At 29.7% G+C, this 20365-nt stretch overlaps 1 protein-coding gene across 1 annotated transcript in view; it reads right to left on the bottom strand.

Moving 5' to 3' along the window:
- Positions 1–341: 341 nt before the first annotated feature.
- The window catches only part of LOC118193108 (uncharacterized), a 159334-nt gene continuing 139310 nt past the window's right edge, over positions 342–20365 (bottom strand). The window contains exon 14 of the mRNA XM_085808527.1: positions 342–11733. Coding sequence (XP_085664653.1) covers positions 11695–11733 — 39 coding nt within the window. The 3' untranslated portion in view covers positions 342–11694. The remainder of the gene's footprint in view (positions 11734–20365) is intronic.

Raw genomic sequence — 20365 nt, forward strand, 5'->3', positions numbered from 1 at the left:
TAAAATTTTTTGTAATAAGATTAAAATATAACAGCAATAGTTAAATTAATTGAAACAGTTTATGACCTCAGATGAGTTAGGTATTTGTAACTACAATTGCAGCAACCATATTTCAAACCTTAATATCAGAGATCTTATGACATTTTGTCTGTTTTATAAACTATACTCATGTTTTTTTCAAATTTGCACACAATCACTATTTTGAAGTCTTTAATCAGTTAATTTCAAACTAGCCTACTCATAACGAAATCCGATACTTTAAAATTTATTTTTAAATATTAAATTCCTGGAAACAGACATGATATGTAAGCAAGTATGACGAGAGATAAAGCACAGAAAGGTTTATAAGATAAAATATTTATTAACTTAAATGTTTTCATAGATGATTCACAATGTATCATTTTAACGTCATACAAAAATAAATTATTAGCTTTTACCTGAGACCTGAAATATCACATTTTAAAGTAAAGCTTCTGATTATTCAAGTTCATAACAAGTGTCCACACCAAAAATGAAGAAAATGACATATACATGATGCCCAACACCTCTTAAACATCAATAAATAAGTTACACAAGACAGACTACGAACACAGACAAAATAAAGCACATGACACACTTCCAACATTTCATATTCATATATTTAAAAACAATTATTTGTGCAATTGTACATCAGTTTTATAAAACAAGTAGCCTATATTCAGTAAGTATTAAACAGAGTATTTCCATTCCTCAAATATAAAGGCAAAACATAAAAGGAATTAAAGTTCAGTTAGAGAATGCTTTCATAGACAATGTTCCACAACAGCAGAATTATAAAGAATATAATTACTGCATAAAAAAAGTCCCAAAGTGAATTTGTACTTAAAATTTATGTACAAAATTGGTTCATTTGATATAGATTTTTATGACACAAGTAAATAAATTGTAACAAAAGAAATATGAGTTACTATCTAAAAAACATTACATTAAAATCTAGTCCTAAGTATTTTTTTTTCACATGGATGTTCTCAACTGTTAGGGAAATCCCCCTTGCTCCTAAAGGAAGGAAATTCACAACAGCAGAAGAGAGGGATTGCTCAACATTAAATTTGTTAATTCAGATTGTGACAAAAGGTACAGGAAAGCAATTGAAAACAATTATATTTAAGCATTATATATGTGTAACAAAATCAGTACAAAAAGCTATTAAATATATTATTTAATTTGTATAAATTCTTATAACACAATAAATCCTAAAATTAAATTACTTTTTAGAGCATATCAAAGTAAAAAATTTCAATTTTAGGTATTATTTGAATTCAAGTCAAAGGAGGGAGAACTTCAGAAGAGGGAAATGGGTCAATAAAGAATGAGAGCCACTGTTGTAATATTTCAGAACAAAATATCAGTATACATGTAAATGCAAGTTAGAAATTTACCAGTACACAATCTTAATTAAGCAAAGAAATTTTTGAACAATACATATCATTCTGTATTTGCTTTTCAAACACAATGTAGATGAAAAATACAGGTGTTTTTAAAAACCAAAGAAAATATTACAATCATTTCCTTTATTAAATATCCTTTTATGTAAGACTATTTTTTAAGTTCATTCAGGATACATACATGACTAATATGTATTTTATATGCCCTTAAGATTACTACAAAAAGCTTAAAGGTAGTCTAGAAGCCTGATGGCATTGAAACTTTAGTTATATCGTATAGATGAGATACTAATTTAAACTTAAAAAAATAAACATATCAATCAATAATAAAGCTTAAAAACATGATGATTTACAAAGCATTAACCAAATTAGTGTCAAGAAACCTAAAAATTCTCTGCATGCAATTTAATAAACTTTCTAAAAATGAGAAGATGCAGACTTTTATGAATGGAATATTGCCAATCAGTCATACTAAATCAAAAAACTGTCTCAAAGATTAATAACACAAATAACAGGGATTTAAAATTAAAATGTATGCCACAACTGACTTAGTTGAAGAACTAAGATATAACACAGCAATTTTTACAGATAAGTAAGTTACAGACATAATGAACTTCAATGGTTAGTAACATATCAGCCATACATGCAAGCAATACATATTCTATTCGAATGTGTAGCCCAAAACAACATGGAAATAATACTTTGAAAAATCAGCATCACAGGATTTTTAATGAAATAATTCATATAGAATAAAATAGAGCATATGTAATGGACTTTTATACAGTTCACACATTGCATTATTATAAGAAAGAAGAAAATGTATATTAAAAAACTGAATGAGAAAGAAGACAAGTATTTTCCTGCTTCTAAAGTGAAATATTAGAGCAAATTTATAAATGACAAGAAAAGCTAAGACAGTGAGGAAAAAAAAAAAAAAAAAAAAAAAAAAAAAAAAATTAACACAGAACAGTTTACAAATGAAAAAAGACACAGAAAACTTAGTGAAAGATAATGTTGAATTTAATAATTCCATTATTAAATATGTTGCTCCAATATTAGATTTATTGTCTACACGTTACCTATAACTGTGTAAAAAAAAGGCACAGCTTCAAATGTTTTTTCAAAAAAGTACTTATTTTATAATTCTGCATGGTAAATGAGAACATTTTATTACAAAAAGTATTTGCTTTATTTATAACACAGATGCTTCAGTTGATAGCCAAATCTCAATTTATATAGCACATTTAGGTTTCTTTTCACCATGCCTAAACACATATCAAGCACTAGTCTAGGATTTTTTCATTGTTTAGGGGAAGAGGAACTCTAGAATAGCACACCATGGTTGTAATAGTTTAAGAAAAATGCTTCTCTTTCCCTACATCACAAATCAATTCTAACCACGCCCTCTTTTTTTCCTATGCTGTGAATATAAATTGTTTTCAAAAGCACAGATAGTAAAATAAGCTTCATGAAACACTTAAAAGTAAACTGTTAAGAAGTAAAATCATTTCTCATTACATTAAAGAAAGAAAATATAGAATTAAAAAATATGAGTGTGTTTCCTTACCTTCCCCACCCCAATTTTATTGAGTTTAAATTTCTATCGAGGTGATTGTATCTTCCTGCAGTCTTATCAATGCCATAAATATTAAAATCAAGCCCCAAAACAGAATGACAGTGACTTCGAGGAAATTAAAATGTATGAGTAACAAAGGTTCAAAGACAAAAAAAAAAAAAAAAAAAAAAAAAAAACTTTTCCATTAAAAGGAAGGAATGCTCAGAATGATTAGGAAGAGGGGGCATAACCAATGTCATAGAGAAGATCTTCAGTAAATACACACCATATAGCAACAATGATGATGACAAAACTTAAAAAATGCAATGATGTACAAAATATGGTATTAACAGACAAAAAAGCTATTGTACTAAAACTATTAAAATTAAGCTACTTACATCTTCAAAAACTGAGCTTTCTACAGCAAAAAGGGACTCAAAAATAGAGAAACATGCATTCTTTACATTTGACTACAATTAAAGGAAAAAAAGCAACTAAAATTCCTGGCTGGTTTAATTGGTGGAAGATATATTTCCGTGCAATACTACAAAAGATTGAAAATAAATCACATCCACTCAAGAAATAATACTAAAAGAATTTCTTGAACCAAGGCAATATACAGGTAAGTAGACCTGATACTCCCTCTCTGAAATACTAGCTAACACACAATGGTACAAATTTATGAAACGCATTAAAATATTTCAGTGTATAAAAGTTATGCTTTTATATCGGAAGTTTTTTAATTATAGCACTTACTTTAAAAATGAGCATAAATCTGTATTTGCATTTTTCAATTTAGAAGCACTTTAATTGAGGATGAATATAAAAGAAAGCTGTGCAAAATCCTCGTCGTACCAAGTATGTGCTCATTTACTAGCTCTTAATTTATAACTTTCAATATGCAGTTAAACATATTTTATAGCTAATACAATTATTTTTTCTATGACTGGCAAAATACATACTTATTAAAATACAGCTACTGGCAAAAAATAAAATAGAATTTAATTTTCCAATATAAAGTGAGATAGACATGAATGACAGCAGTCTATGACAGTCATATGATCAAGAAAAGCAGATTTGTTTTCATCAGTAACTTTGTGTGTGTGTGTGTGATTACTCAGGATTATGACGCAATTTTAGAGATTTAGAAGAGGAAATCAAACATTTTAGCAATAGTCACCCATGTCTAGCTTATTTTTTTTTTTTTTAAAGGGTAAGCTTCAGCTGTGTTTAAATGAAACTCATTCATCCAGGTAGCTAAATATGGAGAGATAAATGTGAAGAAAAGCATTTTACCTAAAGATTAAAAACATTAAGTTACTAACTCAATATAGTCCATGTTCTTTCTTCTCGTCACCATAAATGTAATAAGTTGAATGAGTTACAAACTACATGATATACAAGCAGATACAGCATTTTGCTTTTCTGTTGATTTCTTTACTCTTATTGCATTATTTGACTAATTATTGGACAACTATGATATGGCTCTTTTAATAATGCATTCACAGATGCAAGAGAATCAAAAATTTCATTTCTGTTTAAAAATGCACATGTTGGCAGGGTTTATGACTTCAGAACTTGTACTGATTTCCATCATGACAGGTAAACAGTTGTCTCATTTAACATGCATTGAAACTTGACCACAAGGAGAAAAATTAGACAAAAAAGTGAATCCAGATCATATAGCTAATCTTTCAAATTATTTAAACTGCATTAATAACTCAGATTACATTCCACATTGTTGCCAAAGTTGTATGCACAAATTAAAGATAATTTTAACGACCTGATGATCTCTACATGCTGCGGTAAGGAATTGGAAAATCAAAATTTTAAGGAAAAATAATGCTCAAGTTCATTTGTTATGTCAGTCAATATAAAATTCAAACCACCATAAATAAATAAAATATTTATAATGTTTGCAAAAATATTGTTTCAATTTGAAAACGGAAAGCTAACAAATGTAAACACAGCATGCAAAAGCACAACATAAACTAATCTGCTCAGATAAGTGGGAACTAACATAATATGCACCTAGCACTGATAAAAATCAACCTTAAATTCTTAGTTATTAGTTAAAAGCTTATTAGTTAGAAGTTTTCATTTTATTTACAAACAAATCAAATCTGCCAGGCAAACTTATTGATGAAAAAGTATTTAAAGCAGTAACCAAAAAAACATGCAATGAATTGTTTACACATACATATTTCAATCAATTATGTTACCACAAAGCTTATTTCGCTAACACACACAGAAGAGAAAGGGTTACAAATATATTTAAATATGCTTTTTGCATACTAACTTTACATGTGTTCTTACTGAAGATACTCAGCCTAAAACTATGTATACAACAGCCAATGTATGGCCAAAAGCAATTTTGAATGCTGCAAATGTCATAAGATGGTACAAAACTATCCCAACTTGTGAAATTAATAAAAAGAAATCACTCATAAAAATAACATATCTGGAATGTTCATGTTATGCTACACTGCAAATACCCTAGAATGTGAGCTGTATATGCAAATGTTTAAGCAAAGATTATTTTGGTCTCAAAGCTGCACAAAAAATATTGAAAACAATAATAATAAATGAAAAATGCAGATGAAAATGAAAGAATTTCAAAACTACTGAAAAAGATCACTAAATTATTTGAACCACAAATTATGAACAGAAATTTTAGAGGTCATCACACTAACACTACTAAAGGCAGAAATATAAAAGCAATTTTCTTAAACAATAGGTTTAAAATAACATTATTTGCTTAATGAAAAAGCATGAAGCAATAAAAGGATTATACTTCCAAGCTTATGCACTGTAAAAGCAGGATAGTACAATTCATCAGTTTACTTACCAATTAAATTTCACCCTCAATAAATAAACTATATTCAGTGAATATTTAAAAAAACTTGCTCATCTGTTTCAACAGTGAAGAGCTCATGACAGCTTAAATATATGGGGGGAAAAAGTATTTAAATGGTTCTAATACATTGTTAAAAATTAATAATGCATCCTTGATATGTTACTTTGGGGAAGGAGTCATACAGTGTTAAAGAACTGGCAATTATACCCAACAAAGAACTGCCACTTTGCCAAGGACCAATATTAATACAATTTTCTATGGATTTTTTTCACAAAAAAATAATTTTTTAAAAAATATACAGAATATACATTTTTATTTAAACAAGGAATATATACATTCCTACCTTACAATGGTTGGAAAATGCTAAGTCCTTCTTACACATAAAGCTTTTTTAGATTGTGTTACATATTATTTTTTAGTAAAAAACAGCATTCTCTATTATTGGGAGAACTAAGTACATATTTACATATCACATAGGTCTACATATATATAAGTGCGAGTGCTCACATATGCTATTTCATACGGTTCTGTTTCCTAAAGGATCATATAAACACATCACATTAAGCCAAATAAAATTTCAGCAGCTGCCTTTGTAGAGGTGCACATACATATTCATACTTGTCACTTAACTGCAATGCAGGTATTTTGGATTCGAGAGGTTAAATGCAATAGCCTTTCAAGCCAAAAACTGAAGATGAAAAGGGTTACAGAAAGTGAAGTTTAATTATCTACTTTGGGTGATATCATTTACATCCTCAGACTTTTATGTTTTACGCTAATATTTTAATTATTCTTTGACTTTTTTTACCCATTAGTTAAAACTGCAGGATTAATTTTCATGGGAACTCTGTAAAATTAATCATTGTAATTCTTTGGTAGCTGACATCTGGGGGGGGGGAAGAGCTCCGGAAAAGGGACAAAATTTTCTCTTCATGATTTCTCATAAACAAAGCCCTTTCTTGTGATCTTTAAATAAATGAGTTCAAACTAAGTTGACAACAAACTGAAGCATTAAAATTTAATTCACAAATGATACAATGAGATTTACAAACTATGCAGTTTTCTTTCATATAAATCCACAATTTCCCCTTATCTTTTCTTATTGTTACATAAATCACTTTCTCTTCAGGAAAATAAAATTAAGGATAGAAAACAAAGGTCCACCTCCTAAAAGTTATAAAAGGAACCAATGCCAAAATAGTATTTGAAACTTGATTAACATTTTATAAATGCAGATTTTAATCACATCTGAAATGTTTAATATGCAATCCCTTTACGATTTCAATAATCACGTATTTTATGCAAAATGGGAATAAAACAGAATATTTTCATTAATGTATTCTTATTCCCCCCTTCCCCAAAAATTACATAAAATATATTTTACAATTTGTCACACTATATTTCATTTTTTCCGACAGCCAAATCCTTTAACTATAATTAATTAACTATAATTTCCTGTGACATTATAGTTAATTTAATGTTGAAAAGACTGCTTTAATGAATCCTTATTTTTAAATTTATTTTATTTATATAATTTGAGCAAACTACAAATTCTGACATAAAATGCTGAAACAACTTCCCCAGAATTTTTCATTTTAAAAAATACTCTGATTAGATATGTCTACGAATAAGAAGCATAATATATATTTTTCACACTATGCTTGCTGGAATTTGAAAAGTGTCAGAATATTTTTTCTCTTTTGAAAGAACTATAAAAATATGTATTTTTCATGAAATAAATACCAGCAGCATATTCTCTTGAAGCAAAACATTAAAAACAGCTTAATGCAGTCCGTGCATCTTGATAACCTAACTATACAGTACTACATAATACAAAGACACTTAAAAGTTAACTACACTGAAAGACATGGAAATATTAGTAACTTATGCACTGACTGACCACAAATGCTCCCCCCACCCCCCAAAAAGCCAAAATTTTAAGTTACATGATATTGAGTTGAATATAGAACAAATGAATAAATTACACTTCCTTTTATTTATTTTTTATTTGTATGTGTGTGCTTTATATGCATGCACATTTGATTTCCCCTGTGCATGTGGAGAGATCCGATTCTTAATTTCACTTTGGCACTAAATAAAATACCTCATTATTGAAGAAACAATCATTTTAGCATAAATTTGTATGATCAATAATTTCGCTCCTGAGCTGCATGTCTGTTAGACATACAGATACATCGTTGATTTTACACCTACTAATATTTTCTACCAATGCCAACCTAGTGAATAATTATTATATTTTGATTTCATCACCGCATGTTTATCAACATGACAACTTAAGTCAGACTCATGTAGTGACGCCCAAACAATTTTTTTTTATACTAGCCATTGAATAACAAAGAGTATGTTGACATTACATTTGGCGATGATTACAGATTTAACCCTTTAACTGTCAAGTTATTTTGATGATTTGGGTACACATATTGTCAAATTTTTTTATTGGAAAAACCAAATGTAGCCGAAATAAACATCTCCCGATATATATTCGGGTATGACAATACGATGCACTCAAAAAAAAAAAAATTACCCCGAGAAATACTCGGGCGTGACATTTTCGAACACCAGTGCTATCTCGGGCATGACGGTTAAAAGGTTAAGTTAAATCCAGTAAGAAATGCTGACAGGAAAAATTTAACAAAAATTTCTCTACATATGCTAAAAATAAATTTTTTTAATGACACTTATAGTCCAAAAGATTACATTTAGTGCTATTTGAATTAAGAATAACTGATTTGTTATTCATATAAACCCATAACCAGCGTCAGAGCTTGTATGGCTGCACTGAGAGGCAGAATTTAGGGAGGACAAGGGGAGGCACTTGGTAGCAGAAATTAGGATTCGCAGAGACTGCATTAGGCAGTAAGATTTCTAGTGCTGGCCCTCAATAAGCCTTAAGTACATGTGGGAATTTATTTATTCAGGACTCAGATAAGCCTTAAGCATGTACAAGGAATAGGCATAAGTATAATAAATAACTAATACAATTCAGGCTTAATTGTCTCAGCACATGATAGAAGCAAAATAAAATTTAGCAGAACAACTTTAGTTGCCAGTATATGTGTATATTGAACGACAGCTAAATTTTATGATGATAGCTGTGAATCTGAAGGTTATCGGATATTGCAAACCAAAGGTGAAGTTTTCTTAATGGATTTTGCATAGAAATGTGGAGAAGTGGCAATAAATGAAGATATAAAAGAAGTTTTTCTTTGTGATGACAATGCTCCTTAATCATAAATTAATTAACCGATGGCAAATCTGTAGTATGGTTTTAGATCTAGAAAATACTGCTATCGATAGTGAACAAAGTGATAGAGAGGTTACTGAAAACGAAAAAATTTTGATTGACAAGCTAGTCGAAAATCTAGACACAGCAATTCCAGGAATTGAGCAATGTAACTGAACAAGAAAGTCTACAGAACTAAAGAGAAAGTATTAGCACAAAAAAAAAAAAAAAAAAAAAAAAAAAAAAAAAAAGCAACTTCAACAACCTAAAAGAAATGTTTAATAAAGTAAATAAATAAATATGAACTGTTTGACTGCTATGTGGCGCAAAAGAGCTGCTCCTTTGTCTCGAAAACTGCGACCTCTGACCTCACGCGTACTTTATAAGACGAGTGCATTCTAAAATAACTAACTGTGTCGCTGTTTTCGAGACAAATGAACGCAGCGAACGTAGCAGTCAAACGGTTAAAGTTTTTTTTTTTCTAAATTTTGATACCTTTTATATCATAAATGCTTCATTATTCCATAAATCATGATTTCATATTTTTAATTTTAATATTTCTACATGCCATCTTACTAGATTTAAACTGATGATCTAATACCCGGAAATATCCCAAATTCAGAATTGTGGAAGTCATGATGAGTTCGGATCTCGGACTTTATACTATAATATCCTTTTTTATTTCTTTACTTAATATACTTGAAAATCACTGCATTTAAGGAGATAAACAGCTATCTTGTCTAAAATTTATAGCACAAGAGCAGATGATCCCCCAAAATGTCACGAACTGCTCCAAAAAGTTTAATAAAATAAGCAAGCATAATTTATCATGTTACGAACAGATAACTGAAGCAGGTTGGTAGAATAAGTATGGTTTATCAGAATATTACTCAAAGTATAATACACACAAGTACATAGTACAGAAACAAAATTTGGAATTCAGAGCTTGAAAATTTTACAAGGGCATATCTACAAAGAAATGGGGGAAAAAATAGAAAATATGCATATTTATTCTAACAACTGAACCAGAGTTTCAAAAGAATGAATGTAACAAGGGATATCTTATTTGTAATGTGAAAAAGTAAAGAGTATGATAAAACACTGGAAATAATTCTGCCAGAGTTGGAAAATATGAGCTTATAAATGGCACTTATAACTTCATTTCCACATATTACATTTCTTATTGCTTAAATAGCCATGCCTGCAAGGTATGCCCATCGAACTGCAAAAAGCTTTGAGCTTCTACGAACTACACTTAAATGAACATCCAAAACACATAAGCTCTCAGAATGGCTTAAAAATACTGGGGGGGGGGGTACATTTATTGCTGTACACAACATATATTATTTCAAATACAAAAATAACAGAGGAACCAAGTTAACATAGAAGCTGCACTAACATATTTATAAAAACATAAATAGAGCTAAAAGAATACTGATGAGCTACTCAAACATTTTCACGTATATTACATAAAGGGGAGGGGGAAGGAAAATATGATGAATGTTTTTTTTTCCAAACATATTTAATAAAAAAATTCTGAAATGTACATAAGAGTTTGAAATGGGAAGCACATACTAAAATAGCATGTTTAACCTGCAAGCCGTATTTCAAGCTGTTAACGTGGCAATCAAGTAAACTGTAGTAGTGTAAATAAAATTTAAAAATGGAAGAAGTTGTAATGCGAAATGCAATTTCAGGATGAAAAGATAATAGCAGCTTTTGAAAATATGGAGGATTCTTAAAATTCTAACATAAAAACAGTTTTCTTTTTCATTCATAATTTTTAAAAAATTAATTTCAAAAATACACAGTGATGCACTTCAAACTTTTTTTTGAAAAAAAGGTGACGAATTTCATCAAAGTTCTGAAGCACGTATAAATGTTTAAAATGAAACATCAGTTATCTCCCAAAATATTATATTAAATGATATCTAATTTGCTCATAATGTTTATAAGCTAGGTCTTTCCTTAAATTACTGCTCATTAAAAACTTCATATTATATGAGCTGTGAATTTTTTTCTACAAAAAGAGAGGAAGAGAAATTTAAAGCATCTTCAAGTCAAATTTCATTAAAACATTTAAAAGGGGATATGTAAAAGTTTTACTTTTCTACATCAGTGAAACATTTTGAGCAAATTCTTATGAGAAATAGCTAAGAAACCAATGACAATAGCATTTTTATATACAAACAAAAAATGAAAAACTTTTTCTGAAACTGTTAAAATCTAAGTACATGATGTGAGCAGATGGTAACTTTTAACATGCCAATGTATTTCCTAAGATTTACATATTTATACAAATTATATAAAAATCAAGGTGTATGAAAACTATAAAACTAAATTCATTTGAAAAATGTATATAACAGTAAAAGTAAATTATGAATAAAAGTCTCCAAATGAGGGATAAAACCATATCATTCACAAAATGCTTATTAAATATATTTTTACATGAAGTGGGATATATATATATATATACTTATGGTATGGAATGTAGAGCTCGCAATACAGCCCAGTTAAAAAGAAATTAAAAAAATTCTGTCTACCATTTTGACACTGAAAGCTTCACGAAGAGGAAGCAAAATATGCATTCTGTTTCTTTTTCTCTCCTAAAATGTCAAATTATCTTCTCAGAAAGAAAGCAACCATCTTGTATCTGAAATATAAAAATTAATAAATGACTTGACTAAGAAAATTTCTGTAAAGCTATGTATAATACATCAACAAATCTAAATGAGATATTTAATAATATACATATATTACAATGTAAAGTTTGAAATCCAGATATCCAATTTCTGGGATGATTTAAAATCCAGATCTCACAGCCACCAGTTCCCCCCCCCCCCACACAGAAATTTTTTGCTGTGCTTAAATGTTTTATCCACACACATTTGCTATTTTTTCATAATAAAATACATAGAGTCCTGATACTTAATTTCATTTCAGCATTAAATAAAACACCTCCATGTTGAAGAAGCACAATCATTTATTAGCATAAATTTGTACAATCAGTATAGCTGGCCTCTTTGCTAAGCCCACATTTAAAACTGAAATATTCTACAATAATCATGGCAACCTTGCAAAACATTTTTACTATTTTTTGCTTTCAGTTTTTTTAAACAATTAGTAATATCAAACAGCACAGTAACTTTATATGCTGACATTATGCTTGGTGATGATTACAGACTTCAGCCAAATGTTCTGCGAAGTGTTAAGTGTGTTGCCGAGGAGAAATTTTACAGAAATTGTTTTCTATATGCAAAAAAGATTTTTTAAAAATTATACTTATAGGCCAGATAATTACATTTAGTACTGTCTGAATTAATAATATTTGTTATTCACAAAAGTCCAGGGCTAATGTAACTGCATCAGTTGGCAAAATTTTTAGAAATTAAGGAAACACCGAGCAACAAAATTAAAGGAAGACAAAATCTTTAGAATTTAGCATGGTGCCTAGCAGCAAAATGTAGGATCTGCAAAGATGCATTGGGCAGCAAAACGTCTAGTGCCAAACTTGGATAAGCCTTAAGTACGTGTAAGGGTTTTTTTTTTTAAAAAAAAATTCAGGACTCACTTAGGCATGCGTGAGAAATAGATGTAAATATAACATACAACTAAACTAATGTAATTCAAACATAAGATAGAAGCAAGACAAAATTTAGCAGAATAACAAGTCTTCAGTCACCAATCTTATCATACATCACCAACAGTGTACAGCAGACGCTAGCTAAGCTATATGATGATAGCAGCAAATTTTAAGTTTTTCGGATATGGCAAAAATGCAAAATTTTCCAATTAATGGAATTTGAAAATAAATTTGAAGAAGTCGTAATAAAGGAAGATGGTATGACAGAAGATTTCCATTGTGAGACAATCCCCAGTAGTTAATCAACTAACATCTACGAAATCTGTAGTATGGTCCTAAATGCAGAAAATATTGTTATCGATACTGAAGAAAATGAGAGAGGTTGATGTGAATGAAAGCTCTAATCGACAGTTTAGTGGGAATTTAACACATGGCAGTTATAGGATTTGAACAATGGGACTTTGTAAAAACTTGGCAAGAAATTTGAAAGAAATGTGTAATAAAGCAAACAAATATTCAGCTTTCTTTTGCGAATTTCAATTACCTTAAGGCATAAACAATTCATCATTTCATAAACTATTTCATATTTTAAATTTTATAATTTCTACAAATCATCTTACTAGAATTAAACTAATGATGTAAAATACGGATTCACTCAAGCCCAGATGAGTTCAGATCTCAGACTTTGTGCTGTAATAAAGTTTAAACCTGAACTGAGAGACTACAAGAAAATGAAATTATATTTATAAATAAATTAAAAGTTGTATAAAATCAATGCCGATATAACAAACTTCATATGTAAGCCGGATCATTTATAGGTCAAAAATAAAATTTCTTTGTTAGGTTGCAATAAACAAGCTTAAGACGTTGGTCCCTGGAGAATGGCAGTGTGGCTGGCGTCGGTCCCCCAGTGAACTTTCCGTGGCCTGCACTGGAATTTTCGTTTGGCTGGCGTCGGTCCCCGGGACTGACAGTATTAAAGTTAAAAAATAAATATAGTCCAAATGAAATGTGATCAAATTTAGTTTTAATGAAATGTATTGAAACATTCTAAACAAAAATACGGCTTAGCTCGCTGCCGGCTGAATGGAAAGGACAGCAAATTCGGTGCCGCACTCAACGTGTTAATAAAGGTCATTCAATTTTAAAAAGTTCCATTATGTTTTGATAAAAATGTGTATATTCATATGAGTGGCCATTAAGGTGGTTTGTCGACAAATGTCTGCCTATTCTTTCAATATAAGCAAATTTAGCCCTGCATTATCACATAAAAAAATGCAGTGAAGTACTGAAAAGTCTGCTGCTACATAGAATACATCCTCAAAATTCTGCTGAATATCACTTTTTTTTTTTTTTTTTTTTTTTTTGCATTTTTTCGATTAGTATCAATACTGAAAAATAGAGGGCACCACAACTCCATTTTGGAGGATAGTCAATTTTCATTCTGGGGAAACATTTAATTTTTCTGCATTAAAATGGTTAATTTTTTAATCTTAGGAAACGAAGTAACATTTACAGATTCACCATGACATGATTCATTCATCAAAATGTTATTTCTACAGAACAAAATGTCCATATACATCCATATTCAAATATTTTTTTGCAAACCTAAATGTTTCGGTAATGACATTGCATCTTTCGTCAAGTAGGATATTTGATGAATTTTTTCATGCCTGTGTTGTAGACCATCTGCAGAGTTGAACAGGTTTTGGATGTATATATCCCCCCAGCCTCAAGCAATTTAAGAGGACAAAAATGCTGAAAAGCTTTCATTAGCCAATCAAATCAACAAAACATTGAATGCTTCCAATAGCCATCTGCAGAGTATGGAAACCATAACGAGTCAGTGCATTCAACGAAAAATTTCTCAGGAGCAATGTTTGGCTCTCCGCTAAATATAATTCAAATAATAAATTCTTTGACTAATACTATTAATAAATATTCAGCTAAGTGTTATGCTAGAACGTGGAAAGATCATTTGATATTTTTTCAGAGAGCATTAGGGATATCTTTAAAACTACCTCAGTTACCAATTTTGAGCCATTATACGTAAAATCTTGAATACTGAGCTGTGGATTTGCAGAATTAAAAGATCGTTTAATAAGGGATAGAATAGTAAGTAGAATTCTAAATAAAAATCTCAAAGATAGATTATTAACGGAAGATCAGTTAACATTGGAGAAATGTATAAAAAATTGTAAAGCTTCTGAATTAGCAGAACTTCAGATGAAAAATTTAACTGAAGAAAATAAAATAGAAGTGATCAAACGTAATAAATTTCGACCTTCAGAGGAAAAAAGTCAGCCTTGTAAGAAAAACTATCATGTAAAACAAAAGCAACAAAGTACTAATTCTTCTTCAAACTATCAAGGAAATAAGTACAATAATCCAAAACAATGTAGAAAATGTGGAACTTTTCATAAGTCATACAATTGTCCTGTTTATAATAAGATTTGCTTGTACTGTAAAAAGAAAAATCACTTTTCTAAAATGTGCACTTATAAAAATGTTTATGTTGTACAGAATAATTTAAAGCATGAGTTGCATAATAATGGTAATGAATATATTTTAGGGTTAGTAGAAGATACAAATCCATTTTCTAAAAATAAAACAGAATGGTTTGAAAAACTAAAAGTCAACATATCTAAATATTTATTTAAGTTGGATACTGGAGCTCAGTGTAATGTGTTACCACTGCCTAAATTTAAACAATTAAATTTAAGAGATAAATGTTTGAATAAATCAAAAGTCACTTTAAATAATTACAATGGTACTACAGTTGATGTAGTCGGAAAACGTACATTATTATGTGAAACATCGAAAGGGGACAAGGATGAAGTAGAATTTCAAGTCGTAGCATGTGATAAAACTGTTCCAGCTACTTTAAGTTTACCTACATTGCAAAAATTAAACCTAATACAAAGGATTTGTACAGTAAATCCAGATTCCAATGAAAAGCTACCAGAATCTTTAAAAGGATATCAAGATTTGTTTAAAGGAACTGGGAATTTAACTGGATATACATATCATATTAAATTAAAACCGGGAGCTGTTGGTAAAATAGAACCCTGTAGGAAAATTCCACTTAGCTTATTAAGTCCATTAAAAAAGGAATTAGCAAGAATGGAAAAAGATGGTATTATAAAGAAAGTTAATCAACCAACAGAATTCGTGAATTCATTAGTGGTAGTAAGGAAAAAGGATGACAATTTAAGAGTGTGTTTTTTAAGAGTGTGTTTAGATCCTCAGCACCTTAACCAAAATATACTGAGAAAACATTATCACATATCAACCTTTGAAGAAATTTCATCTCAAATGACAAATGCAAAGGTCTTTAGTATTTTAGATGTAAACAAAGCATTTTGGCAAATTAAACTGTCAGATTCAAGTTGTGAATTTACTACATTTAACAATCCATTTGGTAGATATTGTTTTTTGAGGTTGCCATATGGACTGAGTATATATATATTTGTTCAAATATATATATATTTCAAATATATATGAATATATTGACTTATTAGTTTGGGGTAAAGATAAAAAAGAACATGATTCAAGATTAAAGAAGTTGTTGGACAGAGCCAGAGAAAAGAATGTTAAATTTAATTTAAATAAATGTAAATTTGGGCTGAATGAAGTGAAATATGTGGGATATATATTTTCTAAAGATGGTTTAAAACCAGATTAAAACAAAATTAAGGCTATTCTAGATATAAAACCACCAAAAAATGTGAAAGAATTAGAAACTTTCCTAGGAATGATTACATATGTTTCTAGATTCATACCTAATGTATCAGAATTGACATCATGTTTAAGAGATTTGTTAAAAAAACAAGTTATCTGGAACTGGAATGCAACACTTAAAAAAGCATTTAGAAGACTAAAAGATGTCTTAGTAAATAAACCAGTTTTACAGTATTATGATATAAAGATGCCACTAGTTTTATCTGTAGATGCATCTCAACAAGGACTAGGAGCAGTCTTACTGCAGAATAATTTACCAGTAGCATATGCATCTAAGGCATTAACAAATACACAGAAGAATTATGCTCAAATTGAAAAGGAAACTTTAGCTATTGTATTTGCGTGTGAGAAATTTCACCAGTATATTTGGAAAATATATTTCTGTGGAAAGTGACCATAAACCACTACAATCAATTTTCAAAAAGCCATTAAAAAATGCTCTGTAAGAATTACAAAGAATGCATATAAGATTACAGCCATATCAGTTTGAGATAAAATATAAACCAGGAAAAGAACTTTTCATAGCGGATGCATTATCAAGATAATTCACTGATAAAGGATCTGATTTCTTTGAAGGAGACATAGAAGCTCATGTTGGATTGATTGTACAATGTATACCAATGTCTCAAGGTAAAATGGAAGTTTTTCAACTGGAAACAGAAAAAGATGAAGAGCTACAAGTTTTAAGAAAATTAATTAAAACTGGATGGCCAGATGAAAAATATATGGTTCCAGAACTGGCAAAACCATATTTTAACTTCAGAGAAGAACTATCAGAAGCAAATGGATTAATATTTAAAAATTCCTGTGTTGTTGTACCAAGAAGTTTATGAAAAGATACGTTAAGCAGAATTCATTATGGTTATTTAGGAGTAGTAAAATGCAAGATCAAAACAAGAGAAATATTTTATTGGCCAGGAATGTCAAAAGAAATTGAAGATTTGGTACTGAATTGTCAAACATGTTTAAGTTTACAAAAAGCTAATACTTAAGAATTAATGATATCTAAAGAAATACTTAATAGTCCATGGGAAGTATTGGGAACAGCTCTCTTTTACTTTCAAGGAAGGGATTATCTAATAGTAATAGATTATTTTAGCAAATATGTTGAAATTGGACATTTGGAAGATTTGTCAAGTGTAGCAGTGATAAGCAAATTAAGTCAATTTTTGCAAGACATAGTATTCCAAAAATAGTATATTCGGATAATGGTTCACAATATAATTGCAGGAAATTTAAAGATTTTGCAAGAAGATGGAATTTTGAAACCAGAACTTTAAGGCCAAATTACCCACAATCTAATAGAATGGTTGAAAAACATATTCAAACTGTCAAGCGAATGTTAGAAAAAGCTATAGTTGACAACAAGGATCCATATTTAGTATTACTGGAATATCATAACTCTCCTATTTCAGATGAAATTAAGTCACCTTCAGAATTGATGTTTGGAGGAAAAGTGAATGGATTGATGCCTATAAAAGAGAATTTCGTCCAAGCTAAACGATATGAAGACCATAAACAACATTTACTGAAGAGACAAACCGTACAAAGAAGTTATTATGATAGGAATGCAAGACCATTAATGAAAACCAATGAAAACCAATGAAAATAGGAGATCATGTTTACATAAAAGAGAAAGGGAAAAAAACTAAATGAAAAAGGGAAAATTATAGAAGAAGCAGAAAGACCACATTCATTTAGGATTATAAGAACAGATGGAAGAATTGTAGAAAGGAACAGAAGAGACCTTCTTAAAGGAAATAATCAGAAAGAGTTTGCAATAAAAAACTATGAGAATGAAATTATAGATGAACTCGAGATACCTGAGAATAGCAGGAGCACTGCAAATTTAGGTGTGCCTGTAAGTCCTTCAAAACCTAACAGAAGTGTTGTGTCACCAAATAGTGAAAGAGGTATAGTATCATCAAATTTTTCAAATGGACATTACTACGTTATTTGATCTGGTAGGATTGTCAAGAAACCTTATTATTTAAAAGAATATGTTTAATTTTACTATTATTATTTTTGATAAAAAAGGGAGATGTTATATATGTAACTGTATCTATTATTATCTTTAATCATAACTGTAATACAGAATAGTGGATGAGCAATGTAGAATAAACGATGTTTGTGTACATCTGGTAATCATCACTGAGCACGTACCCAACATATAAAAAACAACACATACATAGAGTAATTTATAGAACTTAATCATAGAAAAAGAATGTATTCAAATTATACTCATATTTTTTTTAATAATAATATCATTATATATTAGTTCAGAACTTCATTGAATGCATTAAGTATAACTGAAACGGATTTAAAATAGTTTTCAAATATTAGGGATAGTGTGTTATTTTATATAAAGAGTCGTTAAATTTTGCCTCTTCAATAATTCTTACAATATGACAATTCTTGCTGAATATTTCAATATGTTTTCTTGCATCACATAGTATGGCTGGTCGAACTTCCTGTACTGCCATTAGAGGCTTAACAGGGCTTAGTGGAGCTATTTAATTAAAGAAACATTGAGATCTAAAACAAAGCCTAAATCAGGTCCTTTAAGCAGTAGTACTACCACCATACTACCTGAAATAACTTTAAATAAAATAAACAACTAAAATATGAACTTAAAGTCTAGGAGCTGGTGAGATTTACCAGCTACATCAACAAAAGCACATTATTACATACTTTGAAAAATATAACACATTACTTACATGCATAAAAATATGTTACTTACATATACAAAGAAATAAAATAACAGAATATCATAAACACCTTAGTTTTCCTTAGCACAGACAGAGAAATTTTAAACACAATCAATATATAAATTCATTTCATTTAGATACATATTTTATAAAATTTAACAATTTTAATTTAGTCACTGTATTTTTACTTAGATCCTTTAGAGTATTAAATTTAGCAATATCTGGAATAAAACTTAGAACAATATTTTTCATAGAAGAGCATCTAAACAACAGGTGCTCAATATTGACAATACTCGTGCCACAAGGACAAGTACAATTTTTAATTGAAAACCTATTGCAGTACCAAATCCGTAATCCAGATGTCCATTATCCAAAATGATCTATAATCTGGACCTCAAAGACACAAACTTACGTATGCACGTTTGATGCGCGCATAAAGCCAGTAAAGCCTTTACCCATGGGCGCTTCTGATAGTGAAGACCCATTTATCAGAATGCTTAAAATGAGGCGGATGCTCTATTTTTTTCACAAAATTATCATAACGCGGTTTAAACGATCCTTTGTTAATTTTCTCAGTCTGATTGACAGAAAATTTCGGTTTTATTGTTTTTCTCACATCTTCAAAATCTTCAATTTTCTTAACTATTTCAGTAGGTGAAATGATGCTTGTCCATTGATCCATAAAATGTTCTTTGAAATCAGGAGAGGTACGCTTTTTTATTTGATCAACCAACATGAGATCTTTTAGCTGTTCAAAAGTTTTAATGTTTAATCCGTTAAGCCATCCTTCTAAATAATTCTTTAATTGATAGTAGAAATCATACCAAGTACTTTCAGTAGATTTTTGGCGTTTATTAAATAGTTGTCAAAATTTTTCTGCACTTAATTTAAATCGTTGTAACAGTAAAGATTTTACATATTCATACTTTTTCGCGTCCTCTTCTGGTTCTCTAGCAATAAGCTGAACAAGGTCGGGAGGCAGCAATAAAATAAGTTGAGTCACTTGATTTTCAGCAGGTATATTTATTATTTTAGCTTGATGCTCAAATAACACCAGAAATAAACTTATTTCATCTTCTTTAGGGTTGAAACGTGGCATGACATCGTGAATTCTGATTTTTAAAGGCTGCTCAGCTAACTGCGTAGTTTCTACCGGCTGTGCTGTTGCAGCCATTGCTTCCAACTGAAGTTTCTGTAGCTCAAAGGCTCTAATTCGCTCTTCTCTTTCACGCTCATCTTTTCTTTCTCTTTCG

This window comes from Stegodyphus dumicola, chromosome X1, assembly GCF_044657685.1.
Source record: "Stegodyphus dumicola isolate Sdum_Otavi_A_Nest chromosome X1, ASM4465768v1".
In the NCBI taxonomy this organism is placed as follows: Eukaryota; Metazoa; Arthropoda; class Arachnida; order Araneae; family Eresidae; genus Stegodyphus; species Stegodyphus dumicola.